General features: G+C 36.2%; 1 protein-coding gene across 2 annotated transcripts in view; it reads left to right on the top strand.

The window, feature by feature from the left end:
• The window catches only part of IBTK (inhibitor of Bruton tyrosine kinase), a 54,388-nt gene that overhangs the window by 11,476 nt on the left and 18,569 nt on the right, over positions 1–24,343 (top strand). For both annotated transcript variants that reach the window (XM_053937161.1, XM_053937162.1), the window contains exons 3-23: positions 175–271; positions 608–732; positions 1,564–1,674; positions 2,860–3,030; positions 4,177–4,294; positions 6,032–6,212; positions 7,437–7,560; positions 11,520–11,697; positions 12,387–12,561; positions 13,443–14,036; positions 14,801–14,887; positions 15,783–15,865; positions 15,968–16,005; positions 17,762–17,855; positions 18,238–18,339; positions 19,010–19,127; positions 20,770–20,830; positions 21,463–21,590; positions 23,037–23,149; positions 23,742–23,890; positions 24,089–24,252. In XM_053937161.1, coding sequence (XP_053793136.1) covers positions 175–271; positions 608–732; positions 1,564–1,674; positions 2,860–3,030; positions 4,177–4,294; positions 6,032–6,212; positions 7,437–7,560; positions 11,520–11,697; positions 12,387–12,561; positions 13,443–14,036; positions 14,801–14,887; positions 15,783–15,865; positions 15,968–16,005; positions 17,762–17,855; positions 18,238–18,339; positions 19,010–19,127; positions 20,770–20,830; positions 21,463–21,590; positions 23,037–23,149; positions 23,742–23,890; positions 24,089–24,252 — 3,011 coding nt within the window. The remainder of the gene's footprint in view (positions 1–174; positions 272–607; positions 733–1,563; positions 1,675–2,859; positions 3,031–4,176; positions 4,295–6,031; positions 6,213–7,436; positions 7,561–11,519; positions 11,698–12,386; positions 12,562–13,442; positions 14,037–14,800; positions 14,888–15,782; positions 15,866–15,967; positions 16,006–17,761; positions 17,856–18,237; positions 18,340–19,009; positions 19,128–20,769; positions 20,831–21,462; positions 21,591–23,036; positions 23,150–23,741; positions 23,891–24,088; positions 24,253–24,343) is intronic.

The following is a 24,343-nucleotide window of genomic DNA, read 5'->3' on the forward strand; positions in this document are numbered from 1 at the left end:
TTGGTTTATTTTAGATTTGCTTACAGTTTACTTGAATCTGAAGATTTTTTTTAATCAGTCTTAAACTTCTTTAAACTTCAGTTAAAGATGTATTTTGCTCCTAAAAGGTTTACCTGGTTTACATCAAGCTGTGCAGTTAAAATTAACTTCAATTCTTCTCCTCTCCTCTTTCAGCATGGTGTTAGTCTGTATATTCAGGATAAAGAAGGCTTATCAGCCCTGGATCTTGTGATGAAAGATAGACCTATCCATGTGGTGTTCAAGAAAACTGGTAAGAAATAAAATAGTCTAATTTGAATTTTGCAATGAGATCTGCTTCAACAATCTATTAATGTATATACCAGTGCATACAATATTTTTTGTTTCTAATTGGGACTTCATAAATTGTGAGATGCCTGATGCTAATGTTGATCATCTGTACAATATTATTGGAATATTTTGTCATGGTATCTTACTTCTTATAATATTAAATGTTTTAAAGTTCAGTTTTAGGTAAAAAAAATTCCTCTTAAATTTTTAGATAGAAATAGCAGTTACTGTTTTTTGATATCAATGTGCACAATATTGATAAATTTACAAGCTTCAGAGAGGATCTTTTTCATTACAGATCCCACGGAAGTCTACACCTGGGGAAGCAATATAAATTTTACTTTGGGTCATGGTGGTCAGCAGGGTAGACATCATCCTGAACTGGTGGACCTTTTTCCTCGGAATGGCGTGTACATTAAACAGGTATTCTTAATGTATTACATAGGCACATTTCTTGGGGAGGGGTGTGTAAGGGGGAAAAGTAACCAAGAAGTTATCAAGTGTTGAAGATTTCCATGGACAAAAGAGTTCTTGGTGCCTTCCCTCTCTGCCCACCTCCTTACCTCCCTGCAACCCCAATCACCATTACTTAAATTGTAGTTCTCTGGTGGGGAGAACAGGGGGTTTATATTATTTACTTTGGATATATGGTTTATATATCATTAAATACATTCAGAAGCATGATACTTCTGTAACTGTTTTGAGCTGCTGACTTCCAGTGTGATTCCAGTACTGAACTGAAGTGGAATAATAAATGTGCTTGGTATATGTTGAATTAAAATTCATCTTGTGTTCAAAGCAGCATATACTGTTAAGCACATGTCTCTAATAACTTCTTGTAACTTCACTTTGAGAATATTTGAAAGTTTGAAGTACAACTTGAGCAAACATTCAGTGCAGACAATCTGTGCTGCAGTCTTAATGTGTTTTCTTTGGTATTTCTGAGGCAGCATCGTGGACCTTAAAACTCAGTCTTCTGAGTTTCTGTTAGCCTATGGGGCCATGCTTGTTCTTATTTTAATAAACTGAGACTGTTGATCTCTTCAAGTAGCTTAAGGCAGTACATAGTATGTTTAAAGCAAGTATTTTGTGTCCTATGATTTAATACCACTATCTTACTGGTATTTTCATGAATACATCTTTAAAGCAGAACTTCTTCACAAAGTACTTATGGCAGGTGTTTTCAGATTATCCAGAAAACTTAATCTGTCCTATGTTGCCTCCTCCCTATCCATTTTTTTTCTCTTTTTTCAGGTGGTACTCTGCAAATTCCACTCTGTGTTCCTTTCCCACAAAGGCCAAGTGTATACATGTGGACATGGACAGGGAGGGCGCTTGGGTCATGGTGATGAACAAACATGCTTGGTATGCTGTCCTGTGTTACTTCTTGTAGTCTAATATATGATGTTTCTTTTATTTCTAGCAGCAAGTCTAAAAAGTGAATTATAGTTTCTGTTAGTGTACTTTCAAAATGAGTTTGCTATTCATTTTAAACCAAACTCCTTGTTTCCCACCAATAGCAGAAAAACTTCTCCAGTGCTAATAGTGAGGTGGCAGAGAATAGAGGAATGTGCATTTAATTATAATTTAACTTCAGATAGCTAGATGCTGTGGTCAAACTTGTGTTATGGCTGAGTTGATTTAAAGGCCAGCTGATGCTAGATAAGTGGAAGCAATTTTTTTTTGGCAGAGAAACAGCAGTACAGTACTGGGAAGCTGTAGTGGCAGGAAGAGGGATGGTAGAGTTGCTTTTTACTAGACTTGCGCAACTTAAGTGAAAAGTCACTGGTTGTTTTCATTTGACTAGTACATTGTTGCAATGCACAAAACTAAAATTTGAGAAGAATAAGATATGATGACAATACAGTTCTTAGACTTAAGCATCTTATGCTACCTTGTAGTGTGCATTTATCTTGCAGCACAGTAATTTTTAAAAATTTCTAATATTGAGTATCTGGTAGAACTTGATATTCTGTTGCTGAATGCTATAGTGGAGACTGGAGCTCAAGTTTTCTTGTTTTTTTTAAAGAAAGTAATTCTGTTAAATTAGGATTTTTTTTTTTCAAATTGCTTTTTGAAATGGTGATGTTATGTAGTTGAATAAAGGAGAAGTAATCTTAGAGTGCATAAAGACTCAAAGATACAGAGCTGCTTTCTTATTCTGTGAAATTTCGTTAGAATTATCCTGTGTCAGAGCGAGATAGCTTTAGTGCTTGTGGTATTTAAAGTACCACGTGATAGTTAATATTTGTTCAGCTGTCCTGAAGATGTAGTTTCCAATCTAATTTCAGAACAGGTGGTTTAAAATTCATCTCCTGTGATAGAAAAGGACACTTCTCTGATAGCATTTCAAATGACAGTAATTAATGTTACTGCACTGGGCACGGTTGTTATGTTAATGAGTGTGTTGCATGTTCAAATGCATTTTATCTTTATTTCAATATTTGGTCATGACTTTTTATTGGTGTAACTTTAGTTTTATAGATGGCCACTGGTTAATGACAAAACAATACGCTTTTATATCAACTTTTTTTTTTTTTCCTGATTCAGGTTCCAAGACTTGTGGAAGGCTTAACTGGTCATCAGTGCTCCCAGATAGCTGCAGCTAAGGATCATACTGTTGTTCTAACAGAAGATGGATATGTTTACACATTTGGTTTGAATACTTTCCATCAGTTGGGTATTCTTCCTCCTCCTTCTAATTGCAGTGTTCCAAGACAGGTAAAAATAGCATCAGTCAAAGCTTAATTGTTTGGTGTTGCTGTTTTGGTTTTTCTTAATGGAAATTAAAATGTGAAGATTATAAAAATAACCCATAAACTTTTTAGAACAGCAAAGTTTAATGTGAGTTCAGATAAATCTTGATTCTGTGTTATCAGATGTCTCAGATCTTAACTGTGTTCTGATAAATGTCTTAGTTTGTAACTTGAACATCACCAAAATTTGTAGTGTGAAGTATGATACAAGGTACGACTGCCAAAACCCTTTTCTTCTCTCTTCCCCAAATTGTTCTGTAGCTGAAGTATTAATAGGTATATATCACTTGAGAATCATGCTCTTAACTCCTTTTGGATCACTGGATGATGGCTTTCAGGGTTTGAGCATTACATCCTTTGCTGGAAGCACTGGAGTCAGTGATTTGGGAAGAGGGTGTATGGGCATCAGCAGTTTAACTATATTTCTATGCCTAATCTCTATTTGGTTTTGGGTTTTTTTTTTTTGGTTTTTTTTTTTTTTTTTTTTTTTTTTTTTTTTTTTTTTTTTTGTAAATAAAGAAGCTTTAACTTCATTTGAAGTAGAACAACGTGGCACTATCAATGTTGTGAAAGTAAAAAAGAATGGCCAAAATGCAACAGGATAGTGTTTTGGGGTACCATGTGCTCTTCAGTAGTGTAATGACAGCTCTATATCCACAGTACTTGCTTTGATTTTATCATCTTAATCTGGAAAAGTTAAGTTAAATGTGAAGTGTGGAATTAGTAGTGTAATGTTCTGCAGTGTGTTTAGGCCATTAGGACTTGCAAGTTTAAACTTCTAGCTGACATTTTGCAGCACCTGAGTCTTCTGTGGCTGTGCTATACATGTCTTGTTCAGTCTTGTTCAACAGCTTACATGTGAAGACAGCCTAAGGAGACTGGATTCCAGTTCTGATTAGATATTACAAAATGTTTAATTATTTTTGTCATTAGTGCAATAGTGCCCCAGTTGACAAACTTCTGAAATAACATGATTTATTAGACTGTATGTGGATTGATATCAGTGCTTCCCTCGTAATGACTTTAGGAGTTTAATGTTGTCAGAAGTTTGTACATGTGAAATTCACCTGTTGCTACTTAATATTAAGATGTACTTTGGATTTGTGCTTAGGTTCAGGCAAAAAACCTGAAAGGTAGAATGGTGATTGGAGTGGCTGCAGGCAGATTCCATACTGTGCTATGGACTAAGGAAGCAGTGTATACCATGGGGCTGAATGGCGGCCAACTAGGTAAGGTAGAAGCATTCTGAAAGTAAAACACAGCCATTGAAAGATGTTGTTCATGCTTAACCTGTCATCTGCTTCTGAGAACAGAAGCCTGGGTGAAGCTTGTTTCTCTCTCTCTGTTTTTTTTTTTTAACCAATCTGATGACATCATCCCTTCACACTTCTTTTGAAGAATATTTTTCATTCCTACCAGTTATTTTCACATTTTGAGATAATAGGAGCTTGTCAGATTTAGCTCTCATTTGAACTCTTTATAACTTTTACTTTCCGTGTATCTTATGTGGTCCTGCTGCTGGGGACTTAGAGGAAACAGAATGTTACTGTGTTGGAAATTACTCCAAGGCAAGCTTGTCCTTCCAGCAATCTGGCTGGCACTGCCTTTAATAAATTATAAACTAGCCTTCAGCTCTCCTGCCTATGTCCTTCTTTCATCAAACACTGTAAACATGCTACTGATAACTTTTTCCATACTAACTTTTTAAAGTGAAATAGCCTATATCTAGATTTTTTTCAGCAATACCATTGCCAGAATCTTCAGTTAGCTCTGTCTTATTCTGAAGTCAAGAAAGAACCTTTTAAAAATATATTACCATCTAGTGAACTTGATTTGTTTTATGAATGGGACATTTAAATTGCTTTTATTTTTATTGCTATATTGGTTTGGATTTGCATTTTTGCAGTTTTGGGTCTATGTGCAAACAAAACTGTTAGCTATCTCTGGTACTTATAGTTAATCTGCATCAGCTCTGACCACAGGTTCCAGCTCTTTTTGTTTTTCTATGTTAAGGTGTCAAAGGTATGTGAAAAAACTTGTCTTTGTCAGAGAAATACTTTACTAATTAGTATCTTCTTGTTTGATTTTGCCTTTTTTTAATATGCACACATCATGTAAGCTTTTTTTGTGGTTGTTTGTGTTGTTTGGATAATTCTGGCTAGTATGTGGTCCAGTGCAGTAGCATAGAAAGACAGTAATTGAATCTTAAGTGATATTATCTGTGTCAGTTGGGCACCATGGTAGACCTGTGGTGGTAAACCTTGCCCCCATAAGATGTTTGAGCATAGCCCTACATTATCCTGTGGCAGGGCTGCTTCCAGCTGTAGGAGCAGCTCTGGTGTTTGTTTCTCAGTATCTGTACCCTGTGGTGCTCTGTGGTGCAGGCATAAATGCCCTGCACACAAGCCAGGATTATGCCATGTATGAGATTCCTGATGTTAGGTTTCTTGTTGCAACAGAGCAGCAATGACGTGTTTTTATTTTTTTTTAATGTTTTTAGAGATATTGCATTACAGCTCCAACCTTTTCTATATCATGTAACTGCTGCCTTCGTGCTTACCTGCAGTTACAGTAATTTTTTTAGAAGCTTATTTTTTTTATTCTAGTGTCTGAAATAATCTGTAGTTTATGCTAGTGTTGTGGTATTTCTACTGTCTTAAATTTTCATATGATTAAATAAATATTCTTTTTTTTGGAATCAAAGCAGTAGCACCATGTTAAATAACTTCCCTGTCAAATATGCCTTACTTCATTTTTATGTATCAGGTCTTGGTTTTCAGGTGTTTGTAGTGAGCTAACAAGTAGGTCTGGTCAGTCTCATCTAAATATTTTGAAGACAAATTATCCAACTACCTAAAAAATCTTTTGGAATTTAAAGGTTCTTCAAAGTAGTGTTATAAAGTATCCTTTAAGTGCACAGTGTGTGGAATGGCAAATAATTTTTTTGGGTGTGTTGTATTTTCCAGGTTATCTGCTGGATCCTAATGGAGAAAAATGTGTAACTGCACCTCGCCAAGTCTCTGCTCTACACCATAAAGACATCTCTGTGTCCCTGGTCTCTGCAAGTGATGGTGCTACAGTATGTGTTTCTGAAAGAGGAGATATTTATTTACTTGCAGACTATCAGTGCAAAAAGATAGCTTCCAAGTATGTGTTACTTTTCTAATTTGTCATGAAGAACAATAGGGGAAGATTTCACTGTAGTTGTATACTTGCAAGCTATTTTAAAGCTTTTTGTGTATAAAGTACAGAAAATTCAGTGGTGCCCTGTGTTTTCTTCATTTGTAGTTCTTTCATATGAACTAGAGCTATCATTTTTGTTTGTTTCTTCATTTGGTTTTTGGGGCTTTTTTTACAAGAGGCTAAGGTGCCACTTGCTGTTTGCCAAAGATATTTAAAAAACCATGTTAGAAGGAAATATTTTGTGCCATAGGTTTAAAAACATTGAAACAGGTATTTTTTCTTCCTCTGTTACCTTGAATTTGTCTAAGTGCATCTTGGTAGAGACATTAAAGATCTGCTGTTCTGCTTATTTATGTTGTTATGATTTTGAATCAGTAATTTGAGGTCTGAATTTCCTAATTAATGTGTGGATAAAGTATATTATAAAGAGTACTTTAGGTTGCAAGGAGGTTGTTGTAAAATCATCTGGTCTGTGTGCTAAAACCAGGATGTAAAACCTGTTGAAGAAGCTGGATTTTTGACTCATGAATTTAGGGAAATATTTAATCCTGTTCTCTTTTACTTGCAATGGCAGATTCAAATAGATTTTTTTAGATTTGATTTTGCCCACATAACTCCACCCTAGTTTTTCAGCTTCTCTTCAAATTCTAACAGTATTTATTGATATATTATAGCTTAATGATTGCCTTATACTTAATTTCTACATGGCTGTAAGTGAAGGTGTTGACACTTGTAGAATCTTAATGCTGTGTCCTGTGCTCTTATGCTAAGCAACTGAGAAAAGATAATGAGTATGATTTTGATCAGCTAAAAACCAAGACCTAGCAAACCCCTGAGAAATGACCTGCTGGGATAGGATAGATGTTTTAATACAGACAGCTGAATAAATTTTTGTTAATGGTGAAATCAAAGCTACATCATCTACTGATTTTTCACTCACGGAATTTTTTAAATAACTTAGATATACAATGTGATATACTTAAAAACAAACAAAAGTTATAGTCTGCTGTAATATTAGCAACTATGTTAATAGTACCAGTAGGATGAAACTAAACATAAGTAATTTTTCAGTGTCACTGCCTCAACTTTATTTTTTACTGCTTGTGTAAATGAAAAAGGTCATTGTCATAGAACTAACATTAAGTACACAATAGGGAGATACTAATTTAAGTTGTTGTGTTCTTTCAGACAGCTGAACCTTAAAAAAGTTCTTGTCAGTGGGGGATATTTGGAATATAAAGTAGATACCCAGCATCTTAAAGAAAATGGGGGTCAAAAGACTTGCATTCTGGCACTGGATGAAGCTGGAAGGGTAAGTTGTCATAATTATAATTATATAGCAGGCTGCATAGTGATTAATCAAACTTTAAATGTAAGATAGGACAAAATCATGCATAGAAAATAACGAATTTCACAGAATCATAGAATATGCTGAGTTGGAAGGGACCCACAAGGATCACCAGGTCTAGCTCCTGGCCCTAAACAGGACCATGCCCAAGAGTCACACCAGGTGCCCGAGAGCATTGTCCAAATGCTTCTTGAACTCTGTCATGATTGGTGCTGTGGCCGCTTCCCTGGGGAGCCTGTTCCAGTGCCCAACCACCCTCTGGGTGAAGAATGTTTTTGCAGTAAATGTCCCCTAACACAACTTCAGGCCATTGCCTCAGGTCCTGTCACTGATCACCACAGAGAAGAGATCAGTGCCTTCCCTTTTTTGTCCCCTCACCAGAAGCTGTAACTGCAGTGAGGTCTTCCCTCAGTCTCCTCCAGGCTGAACAGACCCAGTGCCCTCAGCTGCTCCTCACACAGCTTCCCCTCAAGGCCCTTCACCATCCCTGTTGCCCTCCTTTGGTCACTCTCTAACAGTTCAATGTCTCTCTTACATTGTGGTGCCCAAAGCTGCCCCCAGCACTCGAGGTGAGGCTGCCCCAGTGCAGAGCAGAGCAGGACAATGCCCTCCCTTGCCCAGCTGGTGATGCTGGGCCTGATGCCCCCCAGGACAGGGTTGGCTCTCCTGGCTCCAGGGCACTGCTGACTCATGTTCAACTTGCCAATGACCAGGACTCCCAGGTGCTGCTTTCCAGCACCTCATTCCCCAGTCTGTCCATACATGCAGGGTTGCCCTTCTCCAGGTGCAGAATTCGGCACTTTCCCTCGTTGAACTCCATGTGGTTGGTGGTTGCCCAGCCTTTCATTTGTCAAGGTCTCTGCAGGGCCTCCCTGCCCTGGAGGGAGTCAGCAGCTCCTCCCAATTTTGTATCATCTGTGAACTGCTCAGTATCTCTTCCAGTCCTGCCTCCAAGTCATTTATCAGGATGTTGAAGAGCACAGGGCTGAGGATGGAGCCCTGTGGAACACCCCCAGTAAGTGACAGGTCACCAGTTTGATGTCACTCCATTCCCTGTCACCCTTTATGTCCAACTCGTGGGCCAGTTGCTCACCCATCCCATGGTGTGTTTATCCAGCTGTGTGCTGGACACTTTGTCCAGAAGGATCCTATGACAAGCAGTATCAAAAGCTGTGCTGAAATCCAAAAAGATTATGTCAACTGGCTTCCCTTGGTCAGCTAGGTGGGTTTCCTTGTCATCAAAGGAGATCAGGTTTGATAAGCAGGACTTTCCCCTCACGAAGCCTGTGACCAATGACTGCATTGTCTTTCAGGTGTTTTTAACACCTCCTAGAATAATCCTCTCCCCAACTTTACCAGGCACTGAAGTGACACTCACAGGACTGTATAGTGTGGGGTTCTCTTTTCTTGCCCTTCTTGAAAACTGGGACAATGTTAACCAGTAGCTGGGACCTCTCTGGATTTCCAAGACTGCTCAAAAATCATGAAGGGAGGCTTTGGGATCACATCAGCCAGCCCTTTAAGGATTCTCAGATAAATCCCACCAGACCCCATAGCTTTGTAGGAATCCAGCTGGAGCAGCAGATCCTGCACTATTTCAGGGTTGACTGGGAGCTGATCATTCTCACAGTCATGGTCCTTCAGCTCCTGGCACTGAGACCCCATTGTTGAAGACAGAGGCAAAGAATGTGTTAAACACCTGTGCCTTTTCTTTGTCCCTGTCTGTGAGGTGACCATCCTCACCCTGTAATGAGCTGATGTTAACTCTTACACTGCCTATTGCCATTAATATATTTGAAAAAGCTCTTTTTATTGTTCCCTAGTCAACTTGTTTCTGTAGAACTGCTGGTGATTTTTTTTATATTAGGGCCATGGGAGGATTGCAAAAGTAATGCACAGTAGTTTATTTTTAAATCTGTGGACTTTTAATGGCTTTTCAGTGAAGGTGTAAACTTTGTTTTTGCATACGCATTAGTGGTTATGTAGTGTATGTGGTTTAGGTTCTTTTTGTTGGTATTTTTTTTTCTTTTTCTTCCCATCTCTTCATCCCACTTATGCCAGGCACCTTTACACCTTTCAAAGTAGTCTCTGCACTTAAAGTTTTCGAGTCTTTGCTGAAACACAACTGTTTTATGGTCAAAATGTTGCACCTAAACCTGATGCATCATTTAGTATATAAGTGTAGACACTCTTTTGTGTTAGAATTGGAATGTCATCGTGAATTTATTTTTTTCTTCCCTTACTCTTTTTTAAGTGCTGGTTTACAGGACCCTACTAAATCCCTTTTTTCGATATGCTCACTGAGAGATCTCAACCTTCACTGCCATCTAGTGGTGTTTACAAAGAAGCATTTCCTTCTGAAATGCCTTAAAGAATGTTGAAAAAGGTGCTTGTATATCAAAATAAGGAGCAATGTGGTTATTTCCTTTTCTTTCCTCGCATTTGGCTGAATTATGTTTTGAGATGATCTTATCTTTTCATTAGGTTATTAGTTGTCTCAGAGATGATAAACTTTCAATTCAGTATTTGATCATGTGAGGTGTAGCCTCTAGCATCTGTGGTATTGGTAGTGCCCCTTCAACATCTCTGGGACACTGCTTTAGCAGTAAGAAATTACTTGATCTTCCTGCATCAGAGGAAAAATGTCAGTGTGCATTTCATATCTTTCCATGTTACACTGACAAGTACTGGGATCTTCAGTGCTTTCAGGCATTATAAATTATTGAATAAGGAGAGGGATGGGATGTTAATACTTGGGGTTACTGAATCAGTGCTTCCTGGTTTGGCTAGATTGCACTTTTTTGAAGTGAGTACTGTTTAGCCTAGAAAATAAAAGTCACAAGGGAAATCTTGTAGAGACATACTTGAGGAGAAGATGTGAAGAAGGTAGAGCCAGGCTATTTTCAGTGGTGCCCAGAGCCAGTGCCAGAGGCAGTGGGCACAAACTGAAATAGAGCAGGCTCTATCTGAATACTGGGAAGTACTGAAGGTGGTCCAGCACTGCCACAAGTTGCCAGTTAAGGTTGTGAAATCACTATCCTTGGTAATACTCAAAAGCTGTCTGGACATGTTCCTGGGCAGCTGGCTCTGGGTACTCCTACTTGAGCAGAGGGTTGGACTAGACAACCTCCAGAGATCCTTTTCAATTTAAACCATTCTGTGATTCTTAAGGCTCAAGGCAGGGGAAATGAAATAGGTTACTTAAGTTCTTCTGTCCCTTCCTTATGTGGATGCTAACAGACCTGTGCAGGTCCTTCAGTGGGAGAAAATGAAGGCCTGACTTTAGCACTGTTAATGCCACATTTGGGCTTTACCTTGCTTGGGGCTGTCTTTCAGACATGTACAGTGTACCTTGTTGGGGTCTTGCTGTGCATGCGGTGCTTCATATTCCCGAGGGTTTTGAAGTTTGTGTTTGGTCATGATCTCCATTCCAAACCTAGACTGGTACAGAGAAATTTGAGATTTTTGTCAAACAATTAACAGGAAGTGGTTTAAATTTCCAGTGTGCTAGCTTTGAATTTTGTCTGATTTATAAGCAAACCAGTTGGACAAATCTGTAAATTGAGAACTAGATAAAACTTGTTTCTTGACCTGACACCTTCTACTCTCCTTTTCAAGATGTCAGCAAAACCTGTCCTATACATGACTGCTGTGACGATATTTCAGTATTTGGAGAAGCTTTTCGGATGCTCTTCATGAGCAAATGGATCTTGATATCATGATAGATTTTCCCTGTTTTACTTGTGGATTCTCTCTAATAGATGCTCATAGCACTTTATCCTAAAATTTTGAAGAATGTCTTTCTCCTTTTATATGCAATTTTGAGATGGCATGTTCTTGTGTTTAAAAAAGTAGTGTGTAATGCATAACTGCTTTTAAATTATATGAAGATTTCCCCTTTCTTTAAAAATTTGGTATTATAGGTGTTTTGTTGGAAGTCATCTAACAACTCTATGAAGCAGTGTCGTTGGGTGTATGGCCGGCAAGTCTTCATGTCTGATGTTGCCTTGAATGGGAATGAAATAATGTTTGTCACACGTGATGGTGAAGCCTTTACAGGGAAGTGGCTGGAAGAAGGGAAAAAAAACTCAGAAAAGAAAGGTTAGCTGTGATTTCTTAGTGGTTTTTAAGTACTTTTAAATCAGTAAAAAAGTATAATTGAATTTTTACAATCTCTAACAGTATTATGTGGCAAGTTTGTTCTTTCCTCTGTGATTGACAGTTTTTAGCATTGACTGCTACTGTACTCTTTCCTCAGTAATACTAACATTGACTTTGCAGCCTTCAGGTTTTTAGGTGGAGATTTCTGGGAAGAAAAGTACTTCTGAAGAGCAATAGTAGCATCATGGTCTAGTGTAATAATCTTGTCACGTATTAGATGGTGAGTCTGAAGAGAATTGATACTGAACAAGAGAAGGAGCATGTACTTGCTTGCACTGTTAAGTCTGTGAATCCTGTTTCCCAGTCCCTTATCTGGGCACAATTCAAGGTCCAAAGCAACTTCCACCTTATTAACTTGGCTCATATTACTGGAAGTAGGTCCTGATGGTTTGTTTTTCTGCAAGGAACATACCTGTCTCATATGGAACAAGATTTTCAGTGAAACTGTCAGCTCTCCTCCTATATATTCTGTAAATAAGCAAGGCTGAAATCTTCAGCATAGCTTAGCCTTATTCAGTTACTCCATCAATGGACATACAGAAGTCATAGTCTTCCCTTTTTGTTGTATTAGTTGTATTTTAATTAGCAGGATCTTTCTGTGATGTGTATTCACTTTTGTTTTTTAACAGAACCTGTATCAAGCCTTCAGCATCCTTCATGTGATGTGTCTTGTGAACATGACACAACCAGTGTGTATGAAAGAATTCGACTTCAGAAGCTGACTTTTGTCCACCGAGCTGTCAGTATTGCCACTGATCCTAGTGGCTGCAATTTTGCTGTATTACAGTCAGATCCTAAAACCAGGTATATTTAAGATGACAACAGCTGTAACTTTTTTTTGTGTGTGACTGAGACTGAATAATTTTCCTAACTGTTTTTTGGCTCATACAGAAGTTACAGTAAATACAGTTATCCATACTGCTAGAGAATGGTACTTTGTTAGTAATTATGTTGAAGTTATCTAAAGGCCTCAGCTTATGTATTTGCATAATAATAGACATCTGAAGTGTTTAAGCATTTGCCATGTATTTCATAACACACTCTGAGTTCTAAATACTGTAGAAATTCACCCCTTCAGTAATTACCAATAATTAGCTTTTAAATAAAAGTGACAAGTGAATTTTTCTTTGTTTGGAAAGAAATGTATGAAGTAAAATAAGTAAATAGAATACTGGACCATGTTTCTTATGCTCTCATAATAGGTTCCAACATTTGTGATAAATAGCTGAACATTAGCTTTTTTTCCCTTATTGCTTTAGTTTGTAATATGAAATGCAGTAAGCATTTCTGTGTTTTCATATTGGAAAAATGAGACATGGGAAAATAAGATAGTTCTGATAATAGTGGTACAATATAACGGTAAAATAGTATATACTGTAAATATATTGAAGCTAGACAAGTTTATTGTCTAATTTTATTTATATAGTTTAATTTATATAGTTTAATTTATATTATTTATATAATTATATATATAAATATAAATATTGTTTAATTGTGTAAATACCATATTATTACTTATTTCTGTAAAGAACAGGACAAGAAATGTTGAGCAGTGCGGCAATGTAAGAAAAAAACCAAGGAGACCAAATGAAAACATAATTTTTCTCTTCATTAAACATTTCTCTTCATTAAAATGTGATGAAGGTTTTAAATAGTGTTTGATTATGGATTTAATTTTGTTCTAGTCTCTATGAAATTCCAAGTGTGTCACTATCAAGTTTTGGAATGGATTTTGGCAAACTGTTAGATGAAACCGATGAAATGGACAGCATCCATGATGTGACTTTTCAGATCGGTACGAGAATGTACCCCGTGCACAAATACATCTTGGCAGTGCGCTCCGACTTCTTCAAGAAGCTCTTTGTTTCCAGTGACAGCCAGCTAGACACTCCAGACATCTACCGTAAAGATGAAGATGCTGTTGGATGTGATCTCTATGTAATTGAGAAGGTCCATCCAGATCTGTTTGCATACCTTCTGCAGTTCATATACACTGATACTTGTGATCTTTTGACTCACGGTTACAAGCCAAAAATCTCATGTAAAGAAAAATCAGATGAATATCAAGATACTTTAATTTCTAATCTCAGCAAAATTAGCTTTGATGAAAATGTCAATGGAAAGTCTGCATTTGAGATTTATAGAAATAATCAAGTGCAAGTTATAAATGAAAAACAGAAGAACAAATCCAAAAAAGGCAAAGCTGGTGATGAATCTAATCTCATTAAAATGTTGCAAAGTGCAGCAAAGAAGTTTGGGCTCAGCAATTTAAGTGGAAGGTAGGTGAAAGAAAATGCATTTATGGAGTTTTTTTTATGTAGCTGATCTAAGTTTAGTTGTTATAACAATAGTGGGAATTAAAACACTGATCTTAGAATAGAAATTAAGGGGAGATGATGAGGGAATGCTGTTTATGAACTGACTGGGTTTATTTCCAGTACACATTTAATTTAAATTCAAATTTAAATTCTTGTTCAAATGATGTAATTTTTATGTTACATACTGAAACAAATGGAATTGAGATCAATTGTCTCTGTAGAACTGCATTAATCAGTTTGGGGTTTTTTTTCCTGCATTTGTCCTTTCAAAAGGGATATGAGCTTGTTCAGGGCAGTTTTCTTACTGTACTTCTTACATGCACAGCCAAGATGTGAGGCTGCTGCTAAAACTGAGTTCCTAAGTAAAATTCTGTGGTAAAGTACTTTGCCTTTAAAGGTGTATTACTCTGTAATCCACCAGCAGGACTCGTGTGTCTTTACCATCCCATTCACAAGCCTCTCTGAATAATTAGGATGCTAAAAAAACCTCTGCTGAAATTCCCATCTAAGATGAAATACATATCTAAGATGAGGAAAGAATGTCAGTTGCATTTTACATCTGCCTTGAAAACTTTTCGAGTAACAGCTGGCTTCTATTTTTGTATGATGATTTGTTTTCATATTCACAATATGAGCCCACGGAAATACTGTTACTTTGTAAAACTGTTCCTAATGGTTTGAACTGTATACTAATTGTATTGCTTATTTTTAATAATAATTTGCAGGTTGGATGGAGTCAGGTTAGAAAATGGAAAAATTAACGTTGTCAACAAGAAGAATGGGAACAAACCAAAGTTAAATCAGAAGAAATGGTAATTTTTTTAAATCAAGTTTCCCCTACCCCACTACCTTCCTCTTATGTCATCTCTTTACATGTTAAGTAAGGACTAAGGTTGATACAGCTGCTTTTTAATTCCTGGTATGCAATTGTCTCTATCATAGTAACTCAGGTTTGGAAGTTCTCTGTAGATATTTATAGACTTGATCTGTAAATTAGTAAGTGGGAATAGATTATGTGTGGTATATCTTTGTTTCTTTTTACTGTACCTTAGTGTGTTCTGTGGATTAGCTGTGTCATAGAATGCTAATGCCAGGAGAAAAGGTATGGGTAATCCAGTCAAAAGCAATTTGACTTCTGTAAATCTGCTTTCTGTGGCAGTAAGACTGCATGGTTGGAAATAAGCAAATGCATAGTATGTTTTCTAATTTGCTTTTAGCAAAGTAATGTTTGTTTTTTAATTCCATTTATGTGATCGAGTTACTTATATCCGAAGTCCTGAATAGTCTGTCTATATAGGAGAAGCAACATTGCATGAAAGTAGCTGGTTTCACAGAATTTGGGTTCATTCTTAAAATGCATCATCAAGGCTTATGGTACCTCCTGATATAGAAGAAATAGGTAACTTAACATAGACCATTTGAGATTGACTAAAATTAGCCATAATCAATTTGTTTAATCATAGCTTTTTTGCAACAGTAATTGACTGAGTTTTGAAGGAAGTATTTCAGATGGAATTTTTGAAGCTTAACTTTGGACAAAGGAATTCTGGAAAGTATTGTGCCCATTCTTTTGGGTTTAGGTTCTGTGGTATTATTGGAGTTCAGGCGTGTGTTATTTCAAAGGATAAATCCTAATTTACTAAAGTTAGCATTTAATTGTAGCTCTTCTAAATAGTCACAGTTCTGATGCTATTAAATATCTTCTAGTTCATACCTGTGCGATGTGACCCTGAAATCTTTAGATGGAAAGGAGTTCCCGTGTCATAAGTGTGTACTTTGTGCAAGACTTGGTATGTGTGTGTATTTTTATATATATTTATGTAACATAAGTTATATTGTCTTTTTTAACTGTAATTTTATTGCATTTTGAACTGAAATGCCTTTCTTTACAGATTATTTTCACAGCATGTTAAGCAGCTCATGGATTGAGGTAAGTTTGCCAAAACGATGTGTGATGGTACGTTTTATTTTGCATCAAATAAGTGACCACTTTTCAGTTTTTCCTATAATAACATATCCTAAATACTAGGGAAAAGGAAGGGTTGGATTCTTTGATTCTGTTTGCAAGAAAAAAAACCCCACAAGCCACCTTTTTGGTTACTCTGTGTTTGTACTATTGAGATTATGTATTAAATGAGAATAATAAATAATGTATATCAAAGGAAATTGCTGCTTTTGTTTTAGGGGTTTAGTTTGAACTAGTTCATGGCTTTATAAAAAAAGACTGACTGGACTGTTCTTATGGGATACTGCTTTGGCTGAATTTTCATTTTCTTTCTGTAAAAAATCATACAATTTACATAGTATGGAGTTTGGAATAACTTGTCACATGTACTGAGTGCAAGAGAGAGCAGGATTGAGGGTCAGTGTGTAGAATTCCAGCTGACTTTTGCTGTTAAATTAAATAGAAGGTATCAGGGACTATTCTACTTAGTCACCAACTGCTGTTTCAAAAGGTGTAGATCTTTAACTTGTCTTTGTTCCTATTTGCCAGTGGTGTGTCAATGCCCTGTTTGTTCCTGGACATTGTAATTTGACAAAATACCTCTGTTTAACTACCTGAGCATTATTGGTAATGTTTATAGAAAGAGAGGAATGGTCTACGTGGAGAAGCATTTTTCTGAGACTGAAATCTAAAGCAGTGTGCAGGAGTTCCTCAAATTTCTTAGCTTTTCAGTAATACATTAAGTACTTAAGTGAAGTACTGGCAGTTCTGTTGTGAAACAGAACTTCACCCATCCTCCAGCTCACTGTGCTGCCTTTTCCTAAGTCATCCCTGAAAAAACATATTTGAAACACTGTGAGACCAATGAATGATTTAAGGAGGTTTTTTTTAAGTGTTGAGTGTCCATTTGTATAATGGTTTTGTATATCAATATGTAGTTTCCTATTATTTTGTTAGTAAACCTAAATCAACCTAAATTAATAAGTAAATATTTTGTGAAGCAAGAGCTGTAGATGTTAAATAAAAGTCGTAATGTCTGTAAGATGTTTTTAACCTTAGAAAGAAAATATGTCAGTAGCAGTAGCATGTTCTAAAGCAAAGTAAATATTTTAGTATGAAACTTTACGTGGGTGCCACCTGAAGTAAACCAAAGTTGTTAAGCAGTGATGAACACAATAGTGACAATTGCATGGTTTAGTGGCAAATGTTTGCTCTTGTGAAAGCTTTACCTTAATAGTTAGGATGGTTCTTCAGATGGAGGAATTGATGAGTGCCTTGTTTTCAGAGGCATTAACAGTAGTGACTACTTCAGTATTATTGTTATTTGGGAACTTGTGATTTCATTAGCTCTTTTGAACTTGAAAGGAAAGCAGTTCAGTACTTGCATAGAGGGTTCCTGTAGTTCTACTTCTAGGCAATTGTTGGTAAAGTAATATAGTTAAGGAGGATTGTTAGAGTAGATGATCAAAGTGATCAAACATGAAGCTGTTTCACGGGTATTTATTCAGAAGTTTGAACAGATTTTAACTGCTTTGCTACAATCAATTCTTGATTGAGAAACTTGGATAGATTTTGTACAAATGCTTAAGTAAATGTTTAACATTGAAAATGTGATCTTCAATCTGAGTTATTTTCTTAATATAGGTACTGTCTTAATTTTGTATTTTATTCCAAGTAGTCAGCCTTGCCTAATCTTTCTGTTTCTTCTTTTTTTTTTTCTTTAAATACTTCTGCCTTTTAGGCTACCTGTTCAGCTCTGGAAATGCCCATCCATTCTGACATACTACAGATAATTGTGGATTACTTGTATACAGATGAAGCTCTTGCCATAAAAGGTGCCATTAATATATTTTCAACTGTAGCTTTTGGAATTTTTGTATTTTTAAAATAGAAATTCAGATCTTAATGTGCTTGTGTTGGAGTTACATTTTTAAAAAAATCAAAAACTTTGACTCTTTCTTTAGTTTGAGGGGATAGCAGTATCCCAGGCCTTATTTTACCTTTTCTTTAGTTTGTCAAACTAGTTTTCCTTTTCCCTTCTGTTGCTTCAAAAAGTGGACTGTTGGTGCTCTTCTAAGCTATTGCTTGTGCTGTGAAAATCCCATCAAAATTTCTGAAGCCATTATATTTGTGCTTTGGTAAAATCTCATTGAAGCTGTTTGTTTTATAGTTGCTTTTGATTTGCCTTCAGTGTTTACATGATGCTTTGTTTTCCAGATTCTCAAAATGTGGAATTCATATGTAACGTACTTGTGGTAGCAGACCAGCTTCTTATATCCAGACTCAAAGAAATCTGTGAAGTAGCCATTGCAGAAAAATGTGAGTCCTGCCACATGTACTGTAAAGGGTTAGAGAACAAAAAATGGTATTTTTAGATCTTCCTTTCAGGTGATTACATATTGATGTTCATTGCAGGTCTGCTAATAATTGCTGCTTTAGTCCGAGCAATATTCTACATTGTCTCATGCTCTTTAATAAAAAAAAAGTAGAAAAACCAAAACAAACTAACCCAAATGGAATCTTTAATTCATTGAATTGAAATTTCTTTTTTTTTAAATATGATAAAATGAATTCTATTTCAATTTCTATCCTTGTATTTAGTGTTCCCTCTCTCCTCTTTCACTCTCTTTATTTTTTCTTTCTCTGTACTAAATTGGAACATTTGGAAGTTTAACAAGTGTTTATGCTATTTATGGAACTTGCTATTTTTATCTTTTTGTTTTGGATTGCTGGGTTTTAATATTTTGAAACATCTGTTTGTAGGTAGGGCTTTTTAGTTCTGTGAAGCAGCTACTGCATACAAGCTGCTACAAAGTTACATGGAGCTTCCTATAGTTTATGGCCATTGGAGTGTTAACATTTTTTCTAGGAATGGGGTAGTATATGATACATTTCAATAACTAGATCATGCTGCTCAATAAGTCTTAAAATGGCTGCTTGATACTACAGCCAATTATCTAATTTAGTTTGTTGTGTTTTGTTTCTGCAGTGACCTTAAAGAATGCTGCTGAGCTGTTGGAGTTCTCAGCAATGTATAGTGCTGAACAGCTAAAATTGTCCTGCTTGCAGTTCATAGGACTCAATATGGCAGCTTTGCTTGAAGCAAGGTAAGCAGGAATGCAAATGTGTTCATGTATTAGTTGTAAAATTTAAATATCCCAAAAAGGTAAAAGGATTGGAATAACTAATATGGACAGTTTAATGTTAAAATGCAGCTGAATGCTTCTAGTTTAAAGGTAGGCTCATTTTTGTCAGGGAGAGAGAAGCTAGTTAAATATCTGTACATACTGCACCAGTTCTATAGTACAAAACCATATGTTACAGTCTGGCATGAAGAGCCTCTCTGGAATTCAGTGGGCTTTAACATTAGGTCTAGTCTTTTTCAGGGTTTTAAAAACGTTTTTGAAGATGCATAAAACTGCTGGGGGGCTTTTCCCTCCATTTGGAGGTTGTTTTTTGGGGGGATGGGGATTATTGTAGGGATTTTTTTGTTTGTTTTAGGATTGTTTGTTTGGGTGGGGTTTTTTTTTAAACATGGTTGTTAACAATACATATTTGATTTAAGTAGGTGTATTAAATAGCTGCTTCATTTTCCAAAGAGGATGGGCCTGCCCTCTGGTAGTCTTTTTGCTTTAATGTCTGTAGTGAGAGCTGAACAAATTAATTTATTATCCTTGCTTTCCACAGTGGTTCTAAAGTTCTGAGAAGCTGAAGGTGTGCTCTGGCCTTCCTTCTCTTGATGCTTTTGGACAGGCCATCAAGTTGCTTCCTAAGTACATATCATCTCTTGCTCTTCTCAGAGCAAACCTTGTCAGCACTGATTGAAGTTCTTTTCTAGCAAAACCTTAAGAAAAACACGAAAAAATGCAGCAAAAAAAAAATCTTTATTGTGAGTTCTCTCTGTCCTTTTTGTCAGACTTCTTTTCACTTACAGAAGTTCTTAGAGATCTGAAACAGTTCAGAATGCCAGCATTTCATTGCCACGTCACACAGTGGCTTCACTTGCATCCCAGATACAGAAGTTCATTCATATTAGCAATTTCTCTCTTCACCTCTCTATAAACATTCTAACCTTTGATTTTGGAGAGAAGAGAAAAAAATCTAGTAATGTTCCTTAAAGATTATTTGGAATTCAGACTTGTTTCCTCTTAAGCCTACATGCAATATTCTTCCTACAATTAAGAATCTATCTAAATTTTAGTGAAAATCTGAAAGTGTTAGTATTGGGTAGAAAGACTTATAATTTGAGAAACCTGAGACAGAACTAAATCCTGACAGCTTTTTGCAATGAGAACTGCTCACATGGACAAGACAGTTCTGTTGAGTCAAGTTTGTTGCTGTAGTATTGTTTATTGGCATAAATGTCTATGTTGTGTGTTGTGTTTGAGTTTTTTGGAGAATTTACATAGATTTGGAGTATTTAGATACATGTCAGGAAGACAGTATGCAGAAATAGGTAAAACAATGACCAGTTCTTGTTAGCTTAACTATTTAGGTCTGTTTTGGCTGTGATCTTAGGTAAAGGTAGGTGGGAAGGTTGTGTGTTTAATCCTGCCCTACAACAAAGGTATTGATTAGTTTTTATGTTGTGTTCAGTGTCTTCCTTTAGACTCTGAACAGCATGAATAGGTGATAATACCTGTAGGTTAGATTCATCCAAAATGTTCATTTGAATTTTTCATTAATGTGATTTTTCATAAGCTGCTAAGATTAATTTGGTATTTAAGGATAAAGATAAATTTTTTTTAGGACTCTGGATGTCTTAAGTGATGAAGTTGTGAAGGATCTTTCTGTTTATTACAGGAAAATGGTAAGTTGTACAACTTGAGTGTAAGCTGATTAGGTGTAAAATGAGAATAGATAAAGTTGTCTACTTCTATTATCACTCTCAAGCAGTTCATATTTCATTATTCACTAGCTACTGATGCAACAGTGTTGTGTCTTTTAAATTAATTAGTTATACACATTAAACTTATTAATATTCTGTAATTAACAATTGTTGCATGGCACAGCGTAAGCAAAACCTATGGTAAAGAGCATCCCTTACTTAGAAGAAAGGAGAAGAAAACAAAAAAGTTCAGGGTTAAGATCTATACGATGTTAACAATAACATTGAACAATTGAACTGTAATGCAATGGTGAAAGCCAAGACACATTATAATCCAGTGTTCTCTTACTGTAAAAGAGAAATATTTGCAAAATCTTTAAGCTTATTTTTTGCCATAAGTTAACAATAGATGAAACATAGGCATTTTGACTCAGTCACTTAAAATACTTCTCCAATTTTGCTTAAAGATATAACTTAAGTTTATAAGCTTGTTAAGTAATTAATCACCTGATCTCTGAAAGTGTTTTAAATGACATACTGTTTTGTCCCTCTTACATAAATTTGCTAGCATACAACTTCAGTGAAACCTAATGTAATGACTTTTACAACTGCAGATTCCAGCTATGGTCAGAAGAGTAATTACTCCATATCCAGATGGACCTGACATAAGTTCTTTTGAGCCTGAAGATGGAGAGAACTTTGTATTTTTAAGGGAAGAAATGAATACAGAACAAAATTCTCAGTAAGTATTTGTTTTTCATCAATATTTTTAACAAGATCAACTGTATGTGGCATTAATCCCCATTTGCATTGGTGCCTGACTGCATTTAAGTTCAGAATTGAAAGATTAAGAAATGCGATTTCAAAGACCATTCTCAGTTTCCTTAAGTCTTTGAAAATGTTGCAAAACTGCAGCAGAGCACTTTCAATTTAAAAGTGGTATGTGAGTAAAAGTTGCAAAATGAGCATTCACAGTGATGTTTGGGACTTGTCCATAGATAAGAGTATCTGTATATGTGTGAGACCAACTGTGCAGTTCATTGTACTTCACTGAATTAGGACAGGTCAAAAGAGAAAAAATGGACTAGTGAATGTAGTATAGATATGTTTGAAAAATTGTGATAATCTAAATTTTTTGATATTAACAGAATTGCCAAGTGAAATACAGAGCTTTGTAGTATGATAGGATGGCTTGGTGACAGGCTTCCAAACAGTGGGATAAAATGTCAGCCTGCAGAAGAAACCTCACTTGCAGTCCTGTGTACTGTTCTGAGCACTTGTGTCAGGAAAAGTTGCACTGAATAAACTAGTGTAGGTAAGGGCTAGTAGATCAAGGAAACTGAGATGCTGTTTTGTATTCAACTACAAGCCTTTCAGTGTTTTTCTAGGCTGGGTGATAGCTTCTAGGGAATTGGGTAGTCCAAGGATTAAAAAATAGACACCCCAAGTAGTGTAAAGTAGTGCTGCAGGAGTGATTAAGTATTTATGTAGTTACTTAACAAAAAGCTGCTTAAAGAAGCTTTGAAATATTGCACTGTAGCTGCATTTCATACAATTCTGAGTATCTAGTGGTTTTGTTAAAATGAAAGATGCCTTTTATTTGATTTCACTCTTTCTAACAGCATGTACAGGAACACATGAAATTTGGGTAACATCACCCTGTATCTGCTTTATTGTAAAATTAGTATTATCATAATGGCAATGTTTATCTTGGGGAAAAATGAGACCAACTGTGCCATTTCTTGAGCTTCAATAATTTAGGAGAAAGCAGGAGAGAGAAAAGTGGAGAGTTGTCTGTAATTTGCTTTATGTCAGTTGCTGTAATTTGTAGCAGGTTTAATCTGACCTAGGTGGCAGTGCCAGCCTGTGCAGCAGCTGTGTCTTCCACTGTCTCAGCAGAAGTCTGTGTGCAGTAGACTTGTCCAGAGGCTAGATCTAGATTGGAAAGATTTTTTTTTTCTTCCTGGATTCTTCTTATCCCCCAAAATCATTTATGAAGTGGTGGTGCCAGTGTATAAGCAGAGCAGGAGCAGGCAGCTAGTGGCAGCTGCTGAGATCAGGTACTACTGCTTGAAGTATAACTGCTGCTGACTGAAAAATGTGACATTGACGTGGATAGTTTTGAAGCTCAGTTTCTTTGGCTTTAATGCATTCTGTGGGTTTTTTTGTTTTTGTTTTTTCCTGTTAGGGAAGCCCTTTTCAAAAAAGCAAAAACTAAGGCAAAAAAGAAGCCAAGGAAACGGTCTGACAGCTCTGGAGGATATAATCTGTCAGATATTATTCAGAGTCCGGCCTCTACAGGTCAGTGGGAAAGAGATTCCTTTCAGGTATAAAAACAGAACATAAAGTGTAACATGCAATGCAGTTTCTGTATTTCAGGAAGGAAATCGTAGTATTTCTTTTCTTGTGAATGCTATAGTTGAATTTAAATAACGAATTCTTAAGATTAAGGGTGTTTTTGAAAGAGTGCTTGTCATCGTACCCAAAGTTCAGATAAAAGCATGTATTTTATCAAATAAATATGATGCACATTTTCTTATGTGGTTTTAGTAAGTGGAACATTTCTGTTAATGCATTGTGGGCTTTTTTTTTTTTCTGAAACAAAGAATAAATTGCCCACTTTTTACTGAGAAGATGGTAGAATAATTTAAAGGAAAAGTGTTGTTATTTGTGTATTGTGAGACAGAGGAAGAAAACTGGGAGTAATGTCATTCTGAAAAAATATTACGGATAGCAAAAAATTTGCTTAGACTTACCACTGGCTAGTATTCTGCACTAGATAAACTTTTGGTTGCTTTATATTCATCATATGGTGTGAATAATTTTTGTGTTTATTAAGCATTGTTTAGTCTGGCTCTCATGATTTAATAGTTCTATCTTTTCTTATTTCTAGGCTCAGTAAAACTGGATAAAGCTAACTCAGTAGACTCACTTCCAGAACTCTTAACATCTGACTCTGAAGGTAGTTACGCAGGAGTGGGTAGTCCCAGAGACTTGCAGTCCCCTGACTTCACAAAAGGATTTCATCCAGAGAGGACTGAGGTTGGATTTCTCTTAGCAAGTTTTTTGTTTGTGTTTATCTAGTCCATCAAAAGCAGAGTTGGTATTTTAGAGTCTTTCTGTGAACCTGTTGTACTTACAATTGAATAGACAACTTTGAAGAGTTGTTGTTTATTTGATTAAGAAAATAAAATTTAGTGTTTGAAATGTTTATTCAACAATTTTCTGCCTGATCTTTAGGTGAAGGACAAAGTATGCAGTCAGGGTGTGAAACCCTCTCACCCTAACAAGGAGATGAAGTCATACAGGGGAGCATCAGCATTGATGCAGTCTGTTCCACAGTCCATTCCCAGTGCCAGACACAACTCTGCAAGCTCTCCCAATTGGGTAGCAACCAGTTTCAGGTGCAGTAATACTTACAGTCACTGTTTTACACTTGGTAGTGAAAGCAAGTAATATTCTATTCAGACTAAAAAGCTATCTGCTCTTCAAAAT

Source organism: Vidua chalybeata, chromosome 3, assembly GCF_026979565.1.
Source record: "Vidua chalybeata isolate OUT-0048 chromosome 3, bVidCha1 merged haplotype, whole genome shotgun sequence".
In the NCBI taxonomy this organism is placed as follows: Eukaryota; Metazoa; Chordata; class Aves; order Passeriformes; family Viduidae; genus Vidua; species Vidua chalybeata.